Genomic DNA, 19491 nt, shown 5'->3' on the forward strand with positions numbered 1-19491 from the left:
AGGCCGTGAGACAAGAGCTATAGTGATGCATACTTGCTTATGGTTTGAATTCATATCCAACACTTGCGAGAACTTTTTACTGTCAATATCGGCTGCTGAGTTAAATTTTGTTATGGTTTCTGTGTGGTGAGGTGCCTACGGATTTTGACCTGGCTTAAAAAAGGTTGAAAAACACTGGCTTACTGTATGTGTCCCCTTCCTCGAGTGGACTTTGATCATTTAGATATACAGTGGGGCAAAAAAGTATTTAGTCAGCCACCGATTGTGCAAGTTCTCACACTTAAAATGATGACAGAGGCCTGTAATTTTCATCATAGGTACACTTCAACTGTGAGAGACAGAATGTGAAAAAAAAATCCAGGAATTCACATTGTAGGAATTTAAAATAATTTATTTGTAAATTATGGCGGAAAATAAATATTTGGTCAACCATTCAAAGCTCTCACTGATGGAAGGAGGTTTTGGCTCGAAATCTCACGATACATGGCCCCATTCATTCTTTCCTTAACACGGATCAATCATCCTGTCCCCTTAGCAGAAAAACATCCCCAAAGCATGATGTTTCCACCCCAATGCTTCACAGTAGGTATGGTGTTCTTGGGATGCAACTCAGTATTCTTCTTCCTCCAAACACGACAAGTTGAGTTTATACCAAATTGGATGATACCGCAGAGGATTGGGAGAATGTCATGTGGTCAGATGAAACCAAAATAGAACTTTTTGGTATAAACTCAACTCGTCGTGTTTGGAGGAAGAAGAATACTGAGTTGCATCCCAAGAACACCATACCTACTGTGAAGCATGGGGGTGGAAACATCGTGCTTTGGGGCTGTTTTTCTGCTAAGGGGACAGGACGATTTATCCGTGTTAAGGAAAGAATGAATGGGGCCATGTATCGTGAGATTTTGAGCCAAAACCTCCTTCCATCAGTGAGAGCTTTGAATGGTTGACCAAATACTTGTTTTCCACTATAATTTACAAATAAATTATTTTAAATTCCTACAATGTGAATTCCTTGATTTTTTTTCACATTCTGTCTCTCACAGTTGAAGTGTACCTATGATGAAAATTACAGACCTCTGTCATCATTTTAAGTGGGAGAACTTGCACCATCGGTGGCTGACTAATTACTTTTTTGCCCCACTGTATAGCGTCGGATACATTTTTAAAAAAGTTAAACCAAAAGTTAAGCATTCTTAAGTCGCTTTGATTGGAGTCACTTGGGTAACTTATTAAGCCACATTTAATAAGACCGCATGGGCCGCAAGCGCCGAGAGGGACACCCAGAGGTCAGCATGCCAGGCACGCCACAGTTTCCACTTCCACTTGCTCGATGAATGCCAGCTATTAATACAGCAGATATCGGGGATGCCTTTCCTGGAACCCCCCAAGAGAGCACCAGAGGACAGCAGTGACATCACGCAGTGCGGGACAAACACTTGATTATCACTTCCCTTCAAGACTGACCTGATTGTTCCAGGCACAGTAGAGATCACACACCAGGCTCCAGTTGTTGTTAATCATGCAGTCGAGAACTTTAAGGTTAGACATCTTGACGGAGGGGTCCACAAGGCCACGCCGGCAGGCGGGGAGGGTGTCGGGGGACGAGAAGGCACGAGGTGCGTCTCCATGCCCATCTGTCAGCCCAGCGGGTATGTTGGCGTCGTCTGCCTCAATTACCTTACGTTAATGATTCCAGTGTGGGATCATCAAGGAAATATCGAGAAAACCAGAGACAGCGTCCGTCACTGGAAAGTGCACCTGGCATCGCCATGGTTACGCAGCTGACTGCGACATGACAGAGCACCGGCGGTCTGTACTTTCCTGCACTCGCCTCTGCAGCTAAATGAGCACGGACGCAATGCAGGATTCAGCCCGGGATGAAACTATCTCACCTCTCCCGTCGAGGAAGGCTGCACCGAAGTGCCTCCCTCCTTCTTGAAGCTATGTCAAAGATTCCCTCTTCTAGTAAATACTAAATGATACAGATATGGATTATATAATTTTAATGGTGTAGGGCTGCAGCTATCGATTAAAAGATTACAGTTGGTACAAACTGCGGCTGCTAGACTTTTGACAAGAACAAGAAAGTTTGATCACATTACGCCTGTACTGGCTCACCTGCACTGGCTTCCTGTGCACTTAAGATGTGACTTTAAGGTTTTACTACTTACGTATAAAATACTACACGGTCTAGCTCCAGCCCATCTTGCCGATTGTATTGTACCATATGTCCCGGCAAGAAATCTGCGTTCAAAAGACTCCGGCTTATTAATGATTCCTAGAGCCCAAAAAAAGTCTGCGGGCTATAGAGCGTTTTCCGTTCGGGCTCCAGTACTCTGGAATGCCCTCCCGGTAACAGTTCGAGATGCTACCTCAGTAGAAGCATTTAAGTCTCACCTTAAAACTCATCTGTATACTCTAACCTTTAAATAGACTTCCTTTTTAGACCAGTTGATCTGCCGCTTCTTTTCTTTGTCCTATGTCCCCCCCTCCCTTGTGGAGGGGGTCCGGTCCGATGACCATGGATGAAGTAATGGCTGTCCAGAGTCGAGACCCAGGATGGACCGCTCGTCGGGACCCAGGATGGACCGCTCGCCTGTATCGGTTGGGGACATCTCTACGCTGCTGATCCGCCTCCGCTTGAGATGGTCTCCTGTGGACGGGACTCTTGCTGCTGTCTTGGATCCGCTTGAACTGAACTCTCGCGGCTGTGTTGGAGCCACTATGGATTAAACTTTGACAGTATCATGTTAGACCCGCTCGACATCCATTGCTTTCGGTCCCCTAGAGGGGTGGGGTTGCCCACATCTGAGGTCCTCTCCAAGGTTTCTCATAGTCAGCATTGTCACTGGCGTCCCACTGGATGTGAATTCTCCCTGCCCACTGGGTGTGAGTTTTCCATGCCCTTATGTGGGTCCTTCCGAGGATGTTGTAGTCGTAATGATTTGTGCAGTCTTTTGAGACATTTGTGATTTGGGGCTATATAAATAAACATTGATTGATGATTGATTGATTGATTGATTATCTTAGTGCTCAATAAGTTTCTCCGATTAATTAAGTTTTCAAATAAAACAATGTATGGCCTCTATGCGTATTTTAGGGGCACCAGTTGAAATAAACAACAATTTTTACTACTTGCCATATGTCATGTCTTTGTGATCATGAGGGATGGCGTGGCGCAGTGGGAGAGAGGCCGTGCGCAACCCGAGGGTCCCTGGTTCAATCCCCACCTAGTACCAATCTCGTCACGTCCGTTGTGTCCTGAGCAAGACACTTCACCCTTGCTCCTGATGGGTGCTGGTTAGCGCCTTGCATGGCAGCTCCCTCCATCAGTGTGTGAATGGGTAAATGTGGAAGTAGTGTCAAAGCGCTTTGAGTACCTTGAAGGTAGAAAAGCGCTATACAAGTAAAACCCATTTATGTTCTGTTTAGTTATGTTCTGTTTTTTGACCCCGTTCGTTCCTGTTTTTGCACACTCTTGTTTGTTTTGTCACCATGACTACCAATTAGTTTTCAACCATCATGTCACGTACCTGGTTCATTTGGACTCATGCACCTGTTAAAGGCCGACTGAAACCCACTACTACCGACCACGCAGTCTGATAGTTTATATATCGATGATGAAATATTAACATTGCAACACATGCCAATACGGCTGGTTTAGTTTACTAATTTGCAATTTTAAATATCCCGCGAAGTATCCTGTTGAAAACGTCACGGAATGATGACGCGTATGCTTGACGTTACTGGTTGTAGCGGACATGTTCTTCCAGCCCGATACAAGCTATAAGTATTCTGCTTTAATCGCATAATTACACAGATTTCCGGACATCTGTGTTGCTGAATCTTTTGTAATTTGTTCAATTAATAACGGAGACTACAAAGAAGAAAGATGTTGGTGGAAAGCGGTGGATTGCGGTCGGCTGTAGCAAAACAAACATTCCCTGAAGATGACGGTGAAGCTTTACGATGGAACAGAGCGGTCAAGCAAACATGGTTCTCTACCACATGTCAACCGGCAGGTTTTGGTGAGAAAATTGTGGTAATAAGTCGGCTCTTACCGTAGATATCGTGTCGTTCCTTCTGCAACTGTCAAAGAGGCAGCTGCGACTATTGGCTCCTCCGTGGCTTGAATCTTAACCATAAGTTTGAAGAAATATTTCACAAATATTCTTCGTCGAAAAAACTAAAGCTAAAATGAGGAATTAAATTAAAAGGTATTCATTATTCTTTACAATAAAAAATAAAAAAAATCTATTTGAACATTGATTTAAATTGTCAGGAAAGAAAAGGAAGGAATTTAAAAGGTAAAAAGGTATATGTGTTTAAAAATCCTAAAATCCTTTTTAAGGTTGCATTTTTTCTCTAAAATTGTCTTTCTGAAAGTTATAAGAAGCAAAGTAAAAACATTTATTAATTTATTTAAACAAGTGAAGACCAAGTCTTTAAAATATTTTCTTGGATTTTCAAATTCTATTTGAGTTTTGTCTCTCTTAGAATTAAAAATGTCGAGCAAAGCGAGACCAGCTTGCTAGTAAATAAATACAATTTAAAAAATAGAGGCAGCTCACTGGTAAGTGCTGCTATTTGAGCTATTTTTTGAACAGGCCAGCGGGCGACTCATTTGGTCCTTACGGGCTACCTGGTGCCCGCGGGCACCGCGTTGCTGACCCCTGGACTAGAGACTCTCTTGTAGTTGGTATCATTACAGATATTCCTCGTCCTGCATAGACGATACCCAACCCCCAGTTCTCCAACATTACTTCCTCTGCTAAAAACATGTCCGGAAATTCACTTCCGCGCACAACTACCGGGTGCCAGTAACTAGTAGTTGTCTCGGGTTGTTTACATTCCCCCTTTGACACCCAGATGGTTGCGATTGCGGCTTCATCAGCGAGACGCGCTGTGAGATGAAGTGCTACAACCAATTAGCGGTGAGAAGTTAGCCCGGGGCAGGGGGTTTAAGATCTTCATGCATTTTAATAACCCTTGAGTGTGTCACTGCAAGACAAGGATGCCGGGGTCAAAGATGTCCAACAAGGAGCAGTACGATTGTCTTTTTGAGTGCTAAATCTCATCGAGGTGAAGACAGGATGAGTGATAACTTGATTTAGAGGCAACACACTTGAAAGACCACACATGTCAGCCTCAGGCTCCACTTTAAACTCTTTAAACAAACCCTCTTTGGGTTAGCCATCAATCATTCCAAACCCCTCCCCTACAATAATTCTCCCACCGCCTTCCTACAAATATCATACTATCTTCACATGGGCTTGATTTGGATGTTGCGTCATTTCCACCGAGCAGGCAGAATTATCAGTCCAAACCTTCAGGCTATCTTTGGATGATAGTCCTCTTTGACAAAACAGTTTCAGGAGCAATCGGAAGGGCTTATCTCGGAAATGACACAAGAAACAACATGCACCATGACTGCATTGCTCGTTTTTCTTACAAAAACCCAACATGTAGGTGCTGTTATTAAACCCCCAGTCGGATTGACTTGAAATTTCTCCCACATGTGTATGCGCTCTACTATAACAGCCTCTGTAACTTGAGGTTGTTTCTGTCAAGACGTGGACTATGGTAGGGTTTGTTTTACCGAGATGCAAAGAAATTGAAGTGGACATGACGTGAAGGTAGGGACATGATTTAATTTTACTATAAAAAAGGAACAAAGGGTGCAAACAAAAGGCGCGCACAAGGCGGAGAACAAACTTGGCTTTGAAAACAATAAACTAGCACTTGGGCAAAAGCTATGGACATGAAAACGAAAACACTTACTGTGACATGAAAACAGACAAAAAATTAACTTGGCATGGAACTATGGTAGCATGGGTAACATCGGTAGCAGAAGTCCAACAGAGTTAATGTCGCCACACTGACCAACAGAAAAAGACAGGCTTTAAATAACAGTGACATGATTGGTGACGGGTGTGTGAGTCCAAACGTTGAACAGGTGAAACTAATGGGTAACCATGGAAACAAGACAAGGGAGTGAAAAAGCAGGAACTAAAAAGATTCCAAAAACCAAACAGAACATAACTCAAACAAAACATGATCCCAGAGATGACAATTTCCGAGTTTCACCAAAGTACACACTTTTAGGGCAGTGGTTCTGAAACTTTTTTTCACCAAGTACCACCTCAGAAAACTATTTGCTCTCTAAGTACCACCTGAATGAGCAACATTGAAATACAGTGGCGTAGTAGGCCTAAGTATTCATTAAACACAAGGCAAAGTATATCCAATATTTTGGACACTGTAACATTACACACAGTTTGTACATCAACACTGGGTTTGAATATAAGGAAATAAAACATCGTACTTAAATAATGAATCAAATCTTTGCGGTACCACTAGATTTGAGAGGATTGACAAGGACGTGTGCTTAATATTTAAGCTCGATAAAATGAACAACATGGCCACCATCAAGAAAAATGTTTACTAATTACTCGTAAGTCATTGAAGAGTGATCAGAAAAAGTTGAGGCACAGTTGGGCATATGGCCTTTTTTTAATATTGCAATTTTTTTAGGCCATATCGCGATACACAATATATATCTCGATATTTTGCCTTAGCCTTGAATGAACACTTGATACATATAATCACACCAGTATGAGGATTCTATGTGTCTACGTTAAAACATTCTTGTTCATACTGCATTAATATATGCTCATTTTAAACTTTCATGCAGAGAAGGAAATCACAACTAAAAAAATCTCCATATATTTCATACGGTGTTGATTTGCAAATGTTTGCCTCGGCACTTTGATGGTGTGGGCGTGTGGCACCAAACGGAGATGTTGACATGCGGAGTAAGCACTCTTCATTCTCTAGCAGCTGACTTTTCAAATGATGCTACATACTAGCAGTAATGCTACTTTTCATAGCAACGCTTTTGCCCCACACTTGACAAATTACGGTTGTCTGTTCGACATATTCCCACTTGAAGCCGAACCACCGCCAGACGATGTACCCCCTGCTGTTTTTCCCAGGATTTAATTCTTCCTTTATTTGTTATTAGGTTCGCACCTTCTTTCTCTCGTATTACCACTCGCACGGCTCTACTAGCATCACAGCTAACGTTACCCATGCTGCTACCTCTCTACTCCTCGAGGGCGTATACGTATGTGACTTATGAGGTGACAGTATGTGACGTATGTAAGAAGGTGTGCTTGCTGTCTGTGAGAAGGACAGACAAGAGCAAAAAGAGCCTGTAGTGTAATGCCCGCAGCTAACAGCAACTGCGTGAGAATGTATACCCGAATATCACGATATAGTCATTTTCTACATCGCACAGAGACAAATCTGCGATATTTCGAGTATATCGATACATCGTCCAGCCCTAGTTGGGCAATATAAACAAAATATGATATAAATTTGGCTGACAATAGATTGCGATGGTTACAGCGTGAAAATCCATGTAAGCAGAAACAGCGAGAAGAGGAAAACTGGCAAATGAAGACAATTCTACTGGTCAATAAGAAGGGGTGCATGAAGTGCAATATGGAGGTATTTGGGCTTCAAAACTATCGATCAAAGCGATGCTTTTTAGCACAAAAAAAGCAGAGCTTTAAAACATGCGGCGGCAAAGGTGGCAGGACCACATGCGCTTCAAACTTAGGTGAACATTTAAATAACAATAATCCAGATCTGCAAAATACATTTAAAAGTAATGCATTTAACTAGCTCCCCTGCTGTGCACAGACAGAGAGGTAGACACGCTCACAGCTGGTTGGCTTGATGCCAAATATTGGAGGAGTCCAAACTGCCCACATAGCGTAAACTTATGCAAGTGAAATGACTTAAGTTTTGTAACAAACTGCTAAAATTTTTGTTTTATCTTTAACAATGTGTGTTTTACCTGCTACATGTCTTATCTGTGTACTTTCAGCTAAATATTGATTTGAGTATTTACTAATGATTGTATCCGTCTTAAAGCACAGACGAAGAGTAGCAACAATAATCATGAAGCATTTATTAAAATGTCAGTAAATCTATTCCTTCTATTTTAATTTAATCTTACATTATGGCAGACGACATTTCCATCCATCCATCCATCATCTTCCGCTTATCCGAGGTCGGGTCGCGGGGGCAACAGCCTAAGCAGGGAAACCCAGACTTCCCTCTCCCCAGCCACTTCGTCTAGCTCTTCCCGGGGGATCCCGAGGCGTTCCCAGGCCAGCCGGGAGACATAGTCTTCCCAACGTGTCCTGGGTCTTCCCCGTGGCCTCCTACCGGTTGGACATGCCCTAAACACCTCCCTAGGGAGGCGTACGGGTGGCATCCTGACCAGATGCCCGAACCACCTCATCTGGCTCCTCTCGATGTGAAGGAGCAGCGGCTTTACTTTGAGTCCCTCCCGGATGGCAGAGCTTCTCACCCTATCTCTAAGGGAGAGCCCCGCCACACGGCGGAGGAAACTCATTTCGGCCGGTTGTACCCGTGATCTTATCCTTTCGGTCATGACCCAAAGCTCATGACCATAGGTGAGGATGGGAACGTAGATCGACCGGTAAATTGAGAGCTTTGCCTTCCGGCTCAGCTCCTTCTTTACCACAACGGATCGGTACAACGTCCGCATTACTGAAGACGCCGCACCGATCCGCCTGTCGATCTCACGATCCAGACGACATTTAATATACACACTTTTAAATTGTTCTTAGGGTGCAACAAGAAACGCCCAATGTGTTTAATCCCTGTAATTTTTTGTTTTTATCTTCTAAAATTGTTCTTTGAGTTCAATAAGAACAATACGTTTAATGTAGTATAAGATTTTTTAATTAAAATGAAGCCAAAAATTAAAACAAATTGTGTACCCTTTTATTTTGAAAAGTAACGAAATACATTTTGGTGCCGGTACCAAAATATTGGTAACGGAACAACCCTAATATATACATACCTGTAAAAAACATGTTTTTTAAATGAAAATAAAATGTTAGTCATTTTTAGGCCATTTCCATGCAACCAGAAATACATGTAATAATCTCTAAACTGTTTTGAAAAGGTTTCATTATAATTATTATACTGATTCGCAAGAAAGGGTTTGAATTGAGAATCGTGTTGTATCGAGAATCGACGTATGCAATAACATATTGTGTCATTTTCTATTCTATTGTCAAAATTATTAAGGACATGTGGTAGAAAATAATTTATTAATCTACATGTTCATTTACTGTTAATATCTGCTTACTTTCTCTTTTAACATGTTCTATCTACACTTCTGTTATCCATCCATCCATTTGCTACCGCTTATTCCCTGTTAAAATGTAATAATGTAATAATCACTTATTCTTCTGTTGTTTGGATACTTTACATTAGTTTCAGATGATACCACAAACGTGGGTATCGATCTGATACCAAGTAGTTACAGGATCAGACAATGGTCATAAGTCCTCATGTGTCCAGGGAGGTATTTACTGACTTTATAAACATAATATCAATTAAAAAAAAAACGAAAAAAAATTTGTGATGCTAAAAAAATATCGATGTAATCATAGTATTATCGACTAGATACGATCCTGTACTTGGTATCATTACAGTGGATGTCAGGTGTAGATCCACCCATGGCCTTTGTTTACATTTTGACGCCGGTGAGCTACGGTGTGTAGTGAAGCATGTTTAGCTATTCATCGTCCTGCAGGGATGATACTTGTAAGAAATTTACTTTATGGAGGCGAAGATTAGTGATTTAAAAGTATCTAAAACACTGAAGACTGCGGCTGAATGCATGTCTTAAAGCTCATCTTCCTGAGGGCGTTACTGTGTTATAACTTCCCCTTTATTGTTAGTTTTTAAGCCAAAATGCATCCGTTCTCCCTTTTCTGTCTACACACTGTGTCTGCTTGTAAGTACTCTGTGATTGTGCGTTGCCGAACATGCTGGTCTGCTTTTAAAACCAGCAATGTCACAATGTCACAGGGACCGGTACTTGTTAGAGGCGGTATAGTACCCAATATGATTGATTAGTATCGCGGTACAATACTAGTTGAGGTATACCGTACAACCCTACATAATGCATGTGTCAGATAGTTTTCCTGAAAAGTTAAAATTGAGTTTGGCTTCAATCAAAAGCAGTTAGTTTAACATGTAATGTAAATAAAATGGAAAATGTGTTATACTTGTATAGCGCTTTTCTACCCTTTTAAGAAACTCTAAGCGCGTTGACAATATTTCCACATTCACCCATTCACACACACATTCACACACTGATGGTGAGAGCTGCCATGCAAGGCGCTAACCAGGACCCATCAGGAGCAAGGGTGAAGTGTCTTGCTCAAGGACACAACGGAGGTGACTAGGATGGTAGAAGGTGGGGATTGAACCAGGAAACCTCAGGTTGCTGGCACAGCCACTCTCCCAACCGTGCCCCGCTGTAAACAAACGTGACATCATGCAGCACCAGCGCCTCCCAGAAGTCAATATAATCCCAGTCACATGTCAATTATGGATCTGAAGGCTCTCTGCACGCCATTTGAAACATTTTATATTGACCTTTGCTGTAGCACGTGTGGAATAGTCAGCATCACTGCCAAGATCTCTTTGAAATGATTCAAAAACAAATGAATCCAGTCCACAATGGCAACATCTCACGGGCCCCGTAAAGACAGGCATATGGGGTGTAACGGTACACAAAAATTTCGGTTCGGTACGTACCTCGGTTTAGAGGTCACGGTTCGGTTCATTTTCGGTACAGTAAGAAAACAAAAAAATATAAATTTTTGGGGTTATTTATTTACCAAATTTGTAAACAATGGCATAACATACATACACACACAGGGTCTATTGCCAGGGTTAGTGTGGTCAACATGTATAAAATAAAAACTAAATAAGATCAGGCTCAGAATTGGTTTCTTAACGAAACTTTTCTACATATAAAGTGCTTTGTTTTGATTGATTGATTGAGACTTTTATTAGTAGATTGTACAGTACAGTACATATTCTCTACAATTGACCAATAAATGGTAACACCCCAATAAGTATTTCAACTTGTTTAAGTCGGGGTCCACGTTTATCAAAATTAAACTGCCTCCAGTTGTTGCTGAGATTACATAAAATGACCAAACTTTTCTTCTCCATATAGAAAGTGCAACATTAAACAGTTTCAAGTCAACTCAGCCTCAGATTAACTCCCCCCCAACACCCCCTGCCCCAGCCTGGCAAACTTGGCAGTAAGAGGATATATGGGCTCATTGTTCTTCCACCATAGAAGTGGGTCAAAATACATTTTTTAATGCAATGTGGTATTAAATCTGCTGCTATAAAAACATTTGTTATTGCTTTAGCCCTGCCTGACTCGCCGAGGAGAGGCTGCTTGAATGGGTTAGTGTGTTTGATGTGTTGTCAGAAGCAGCTGCTGAACAATGTTGGCGAACCTCCGTACTTCGTTGTTGTATCGCGCAACCAAAGTGTTCCCAAATGGGAGATCCTAATGAGGCAGGAGGGTCTTCCAGCTCTGGCTTTTACATGTTGTCGTAGCTTGGTTGCCGCTAGCATGCCCTGTGTTGTGCCTCGCTCTGCATTGTTTACACAACGTGCGGTGCGCCACCTAATATGTCCGTGTGGAAACACTTCGGTAGACCTCCGTACCGAACCAAAACCCCCGTACCGAAACGGTTCAATACAAATACACATACCGTTACACCCCTAGACAGGCGAGGTTCTTCGTTTTCATTCATGAAATCATTCCTTCGTCAGGCTGCCCCATTCCGTCGCCTGTCACGCTTCCACCGGTGACAGCGGCAGGAAACATTTGCGGTTTCCTGCCAGGACCTCCAAAGCTCACACAGACGCTGTGGGGTGAAGCTATGTCCTGATAGTGCCCCGGTTACATAAGAGTCCATGAACAACAAACTCGCACACGGTAAAGGGTAAAAATCTATATCTGCATCTTGCAGCCAGTGCATGACATAAGATGTCGTTCGTGAAGCCCGGGGTGTTCAAAACATGACAGGAGGGAGCAAAGATGGAGGCAGCCAGCGCCGTCGAGGGCTCTCTGCCTTGGGCGTGTGTGGAAATGGATATAGCGCCTCGGCCTCACTGAGCATTAGACAGGTTCTGTTCTGCTTGTCTGCCCCCATCCTGGAGACCACCTCCCTCAAAAAACATCTTTTCCCGCACCGCCTTTCTTTTTTGCTTGTGGATCAACGGGGGCAGTCTGGCAGAAGGAGCTGGACACTGAGCCAAGTGGGAATGGAAAGAACAAAAAGACCTTGAAAGATAAACAAACATGGAAAGTAATCTTGGATCCACACATTGAGTGACAAAAGCATGCAAATACAACCTGGTATTAACCTTTTTTGAAGTAATTTCCAATATTGTGTATTAAAGGCCTACTGAAACCCACTACTACCGACCATGCAGTCTGATAGTTTATATATCAATGACGAAATATTAACATTGCAACACATGCCAATACGGCCGGTTTAGTTTATTAAATTACAATTTTAAATTTCCCACGGAGTTTCCTGTTGAAAACGTCGCGGAATGATGACGCGTGTTTGTGACGTTATTGGTTGGAGGGGACATTTTAGCCCAGCACCACTTACGGCTAAAAGTCGTCTCTTTTCATCGCGCAATTACACAGTATTTTGGACATCTGTGTTGCAATTTGTTCAATTAATAATGGAGAAGTAAAAGTATAAAGATGGAGGTGGGAAGCTTTTAGCCTTTAGCCACACAAACACACGGTGTTTCCTTGTTTAAAATTCCCGGAGGTGAAGCTTTTCTATGGATCAGAGCGGTCAAGCGAACATGGATCCCGACTCCACGTCAACCGGCAGTTTTCGGTGAGAAAATTGTGGAAATAAGTCGCCTCTTACCGGAGATCAGCGGAGCTTCTGTCCTGCTGCAGCTGTGTGACTTCCCTCAGAGACTGGCGTCAACACACCCGTGGACACACCCCTGCGACTATCAAGTACTATTTAACTCACTAAAACACTAGCAACACAATAGAAAGATAAGGGATTTCCCAGAATTATCCTAGTAAATGTGTCTAAAACATCTGAATCGCTCCCAATGCAATCGCCTTTTTTTTTTTTATTAACCTTTTTTTTCCTAGTCCTTCACCCTAAATTTCCTCATCCAAGAATCTTTCATCCTCGCTCAAATTAATGGGGAAATTGTCGCTTTCTCGGTCTGAATAGCTCTAGCTGCTGGAGGCTCACATTATAAACAATGTGAGGAGCCCTACAACCCGTGACGTCACGCGCACATCGTCTGCTACTTCCGGTAAAGGCAAGGCTTGTTTATTAGCGACCAAAAGTTGCAAACTTTATCGTCGATGTTCTCTACTAAATCCTTTCAGCAAAAATATGGCAATATCGCGAAATGATCAAGTATGACACATAGAATGGACCTGCTATCCCCGTTTAAATAAGAAAATATCATTTCAGTAGGCCTTTAATAAGCAATCATTTATGTTAGGGCTGGGCGATATGGCCTTTTATTAATATCTCAATATTTTTAGGCCATGTCACGATACACGATATATATCTCCATATTTTGTCTTAGCCTTGAATTAACACTTGATGCACATAATCACATCAGTATACATTCTTGTCGTTTCCAAAACAGAAAGTGCAAGATTGTCTGAGACATTTTAAAACAAGCTATGAGTGCATTTTTGTGCGTGATGTCACTAAGTTGACATATCAAAACAACACTAAATTAAAGTGCACTTTTTGTACAGAACGTCACTACAATAGTTTAAAACTAATAAAGTGCACTTTTGTGCATGATGTCACACAAGATATTTCAATAACTGTCAAATAATAATAGTGGAGATTTTTGTAAAATAGTTTGCGATCGGCCATTGCCAATTCATGCCGATCATCTCTAGCCGACAAGCGTCTCACAGCTAATTATGTGTCTCCATACACAGTGTGAAGCCCCATCCGTCCATCCATTTACTACCGCTTGGGGAGTGATGGAGCCTATCTCAGCTAGCATCCCCCTTAACTAATAATCACTTCCAATACGGAAAATAAACTGCATTTCTTAGTATCTTAAGTAGTGATGTTCGATAATATCGGATTGCCGATATTATCAGCCGATAAATGCTTTAAAATGTAATATCGGAAATTATCGGTATTGGTTTCAAAATTATCGGTATCGGGGTCAATAAGTAAAATTTATGACTTTTTAAAACACCGCTGTGTACACGGATGTAGGGAGAAGTACAGAGCGCCAATAAACCTTAAAGGCATTGCCTTTGCGTGCCGGCCCAATAACATAATATCTATGGCTTTTCACACACACAAGTGAATACAACGCATACTTGATCAAGAGCCATACAGGTCACACTGAGGGTGGCCGTATAAAAACTTTAACACTGTTACAAGTATGCGCCACACTGTGAACCCACACCAAACAAGAATGACAAACACATTTCGGGAGAACATTTCGGTTTGTCGAGTTAGCTCTGGATTGATACGTGGACATGAAAAAGGAGGTAGAAGAGTTTACATGTTGTGTTTTTGTTCAATCCCAGAAAGTCTGTGACTTAAAAAGTTTAATCTTGGCTTTGTAGATACACTGAGACAAAGTCTAAGCTCATTGTGTTTTTGAAACTGCACCAATTTCTAGGGATGTCCGGTAATGGCTTTTTTGCCTCTATCCGATATTCCGATATTGTCCAACTCTTAATAACCAATACCGATATCGATATATACAGTCGTGGAATTAACACATTAGTATGGGTAATTTTGTTGTGATGCCCCGCTGGAGGCATTAAACAATGTAACATGGTTTTCCAAAATAAATCAACTCAAGTTATGGAAAAAAAATGCCCACATGGCACTGCCATATTTATTATTGAAGACACAAAGTGCATTAATTTTTTTAACATGCCTCAAAACAAAAGCTTGGAATTTGGGACATGCTCTCAGTGAGAGAGCATAAGCAGGTTGAGGTGGGGGTAGCGGGCGGTGTATATTGTAGCGTCCCGGGAGAGTAAGTGCTGCAAGGGGTTCTCGGTATTTGTGCTGTGGTTTTTATGTTGTGGTACGGTGCAGATGTTCTCCCGAAATATGTTTGTCATTCTTGTTTGGTGTGGGTTCACAGTGTGGCGCATATTTGTAACAGTGTTAAAGTTGTTCATACGGCAACCCTCAGTGTGACCTGTATGGCTGTTGACCACGTATGAATTGTATTCACTTGTGTGTGTGAAAAGCTGCAAATAATATATGACTGGACCGGCACGCAGAGGCAGTGCCTTTATGGTGTGTCGGTGCTCTATACTTCACCCTACGCCCGTGTAGACCGCGGCGTTCTAAAAAGCCATATATTTTACTTTTTGAAACTGATACCCATAATTTTGAAACCCATACCGATAATTTCCGATAATACATTTTAAAGCATTTATCGGACGATGATATCGGCAGGCCGATAATATCGGACATCTCTACCCAATTTCCTCAGAATTTTCAACAAATTTGAAGTGTTTTGTCTAGAGGATTATTTGTGATTTGTATGTTTTCAGAATGTGCTTGTTCTATTTTTGCCCAAAGTAAAACAAAGAAAACAACCTGAAAGTGTCTTTTATTTTTAAGTTATCATGCCATGATTTTACCATTACGGCCCACTTGGGAATAGATTTTCCTACATGTGGCCCCTGAGCTAAAATAACTTTGACACCCCTGGGCTAGAGGAAGACAACGGCGCAGAGGTAGAAGGGGGGAATACGATCGCAAAAGTAAATGGAGGAGCAAAGTTTGTTTCGAGCACAGGGAGTCAGACGTGATGGTGTTCATAGAAACATGACCCTATAAATATATTTTGCGGACTCTCTCATTGAGTTGGAGCCGTTACTCTTTCATCCGAGCAGAGCTGTCAGCAAGAGCCCAGGGAACGTGGTCTGTATGTGAATGTCAGCTGATACAGACTGGATGCACGGCCCATTTAGAACTACTATGTCTTTCACTGAGACCCTTTCACCTCCCAAGAGAATTTTAGAAACGTTTTAGCATGTGCTGTCATTTAACTTCTTGGACTTGCAAAAGCATGCAAAGTCTACTATATATACTATAAATGAGACTCAGAAGTAAAAAAAAAAAAAAATCTATATTAAACAATTAGACAAAAGTTATGTTCAGCTCATTGTTAAAATGGAACTGCATTTTTTTGGGGGGTGGGGGGGGGGGAATTTTGTCTATCATTCACAATCATTGTGAAAGATATGATGGAGACATTTTATTTTTTTAATGCATTCTAACTCGTAAATAAAAGTCAGCTTACTTCAGGGCCAATGAGAGGTCCTCTATTCCGCTCAAAAAAGATCCTAAGAGTACGAACAATACTCCATTTACATTTTGTAACTTGAATTATAAGCAAGTATTAGTGATGTTGTTATTATAAATGCAAACGCAGACAGACTATTAATAGCGGCGCCGTGATCTTTCACTAGCGTTTGTTTACATCAGTGGTTCTCAAATGGGGGTACGCGTAACCCTGGGGGTACTTGAAGGTATGCCAAGGGGTACGTGAGATTTTTCAAAAATATTCTAAAAATAACAACAATTCAAAAATCTTTTAAAAATATGTTCATTGAATAATACTTTGACAAAATATGAATGTAAGTTTATAAACTGTGAAAAGAAATGCAACAATGCAATATTCAGTGTTGACAGCTAGATTTTTGTGGTCATGTTCCATAAATATTGATGTGAAAGACGTCTTTTTTTGTGAAATAATTAAGTTCATGACTCCAGATGGATCTCTATTACAATCCCCAAAGAGGGCACTTTAAGTTGATAATTACCTCTATGTGTACAAATCTTTATTTATTATTGAATCACTTGTTTATTTTTCAACAAGGTTTTAGTTATTTTTATTTTTCAACAAGTTTTTAGTTATTTTTATATTTATTTTTCCAAATAGTTCAAGAAAGACCACAATGTCTTACAATTTAATAAATCAGAAACTGATGACATAGTGCTGTATTTTACTTCTTTATCTCTTTTTTTCCAAACAAATTATTTTTGCTCTGATTAGGGGGTAGTTGAATTAAAAAAATGTTCACTGTGGGTACATCACTGAAAAAAGGTTGAGAACCACTGGTTTACATCATCAAATGGTAAACTGCTTTTTCCCTTTCTTTGCTCATGAAAGTTTATTATTGGATCATAAATCATGTCTCTCACCTGGATAGTAGAAGGACGAGGATGTTGGTAGACTTTGACAACCAATTTAGAACCCAATATGCCGAGAATAACACAAAAAGACGCTTTGTTCCACTTTCCTTTTTTCTTTGTGAGGGTTCCGAGTCATTTTTATCTAAATTGGAATATATGAACATCCTAGCAGTTGGCATTTAATGACAGCCGAAATTGTACAGGAAGTGATATTTTACTATGTTTGTTGGCTCCAATGTAGTTTGCAGTGAGTAATAATCGGTGATGTTGTATAACAGTAATGTGCTGTATGTGCTTAAAATGATCAAAATACGTAAATATGAAATGTTATTATTATAAATGTGCTGTTACATTACATATGTCCTTGCATCATGTATATAAAACCTTAATGGAAATGTTTATTTTACCTGTCGGCCTACATCCCTATCCTCACCTGATAAAATAAATTAATATTTTATAACACATGAACACACGTAAAAGTACCAAAAACTGTTACTGCACGGAACAGGTATCGATTCCAGGTACCAGGAATCGGTACCGTATTGGCTGAAATGCAAACGATAGCCATCCCTAAGGCTAACCCTTCTACGCCTGAACAGCTGCACGCAAAAGGGTGATACATTGTCTAAAACAGGGATCTCAGGCACGCGGCCCCAAATTTTTGCGGCCCCCAGCTCAATATGAAAGTTTAATGTTAGCGCAGCCCGCAATTTTTATATGAATGGCGCTTGACAGCGTTGTGTTATTTGGATCCAAAATGGCTCTTTCAACGTTCTGGGTTGCCTCCCCCTGCATTAGTGGAAAAGCGGCAAATGAGTGAAAGCGACAGAGATGTTGCCCTGGACACGAGGGTATTCTTACGTGCCTGGCTGCAGTCACACTGCGACACCTGTCCGTCAGTAGCAACAGTCCCCGATAACCTGGACCAATTCAAACAGTTATTTTTTATTTTTTTTATTGTTTAATTTGCATTGCCTCACACAATGAACGCTATATATATTTCTATATGACGCCGGATAACACTCTTGGAGCCGTCACTTTTTTGCGCTCGCAATCCCGGTACTTTCCCGGCTATTTTCCACCGACCTCCGTGTTGCTGCGGAAATAACATTATTCTCCGTGCGTCGGCTAAATACAAATATATTCCACAACCCCAAACATGTCTTTTTCAAAGCCTGCAGGGAAGAGAAAGGAGGTGGGGAGGGGGCGTGGTTGGGGGCGGGGTGGGGCATGGTTGGGGGCCGTGGTGAAGAGGGGAGGGGTATATTTACCTAGCTTCATAGATTCACCAAGTCAAGTATTTCATATATATATATATATATATATATATACATATATATAAGAAATACTTGACTTTCAGTGAATTCTAGCTATATATATAAGAAATACTTGACTTTCAGTGAATTCTAGCTATATACATATATATATATATATATATATATATATATATATATATATATATATATATATATATATACATATATATATATATATATATATATATATATATATTCAAGAAATACTTGAATTTCAGTGTTCATTTATTTACACATTTACACACACATAACACTCATCCACTCATTGTTGAGTTAAGGGTTGAATTGTCCATCCTTGTTTTTCTAACCACATGCATGTACAGTAGATGGCAGCATTGTCCTGTTTATGAGTGTCACAACATTGCTGTTTGGCAGACGAACGTCTTTACGGTAGACGAAAACGGACTGCTGTTGTTGTGTGTTGTTTTACCACGCTGGGATGACATTAATGAAACCAGGAACTCGCCCTCGATCATTCTACAGTTATAACTTAATTGGGCAGACACGCTCTTTATACACGTCACTCAGGTCCGCATGGAGCTGGAGGGGGCGTGGCCTCCAGCTCTGCCTGAATTCCGGAAGAAAATTTGTCCCGGGAGGTTTTCGGGAGAGGCACTGAATTTCGGGAGTCTCCGGGAAAATCCGGGATGGTTGGCAAGTATGCAGGGCGGACACTAGGCCACTGAGCAGGTAAAAAAAAATGGACAGTGACTTAGAAACTGCATATTAGCCATTGAGCATTTGTCTGTTGATTATAAAACTTTGTCGATATATATTGGTCGTTTTGACCACAGTCCCTAGAAGGCGCCACCAATGCCATTAACTGACAAACCGGTGGTTGATTTCTCGACCGGTGTCTGCCAGCGTGAGTGCAGCCGAGCTGTGCTTTCAGCAGCCGACATGCAGGGCAACCATGCTGAGTACCCACGTCACACCTCCACATGAGCACAAGATAAGAGGGCATATCACACATTCGATGGCCTTGAGCGCGGCCAGGCGGATTTCCTTTTGGGTTGGAGAAGACAATAGCTTGCCAGATC

General features: G+C 41.3%; 2 protein-coding genes across 5 annotated transcripts in view; one reads left to right on the top strand and one right to left on the bottom strand.

Moving 5' to 3' along the window:
- LOC133569335 (threonine synthase-like 1) overlaps positions 1–19491 on the top strand; it is a 256540-nt gene that overhangs the window by 134892 nt on the left and 102157 nt on the right. The gene's annotated exons all lie outside the window — the stretch shown is intronic.
- Positions 1–19491, bottom strand: part of LOC133569333 (rho GTPase-activating protein 21) — a 156595-nt gene that overhangs the window by 113395 nt on the left and 23709 nt on the right. Inside the window, exon 1 of one of the 2 annotated variants that reach the window (XM_061921575.1) lies at positions 1468–1821. The exons of the other annotated variant lie outside the window; for it this stretch is intronic. Coding sequence (XP_061777559.1) covers positions 1468–1551 — 84 coding nt within the window. The 5' untranslated portion in view covers positions 1552–1821. Of the gene's footprint in view, positions 1–1467; positions 1822–19491 lie in introns of those variants that run through there. 2 annotated transcript variants of the gene reach the window in all.

Source organism: Nerophis ophidion, linkage group LG15, assembly GCF_033978795.1.
Source record: "Nerophis ophidion isolate RoL-2023_Sa linkage group LG15, RoL_Noph_v1.0, whole genome shotgun sequence".
NCBI lineage: Eukaryota > Metazoa > Chordata > Actinopteri > Syngnathiformes > Syngnathidae > Nerophis > Nerophis ophidion.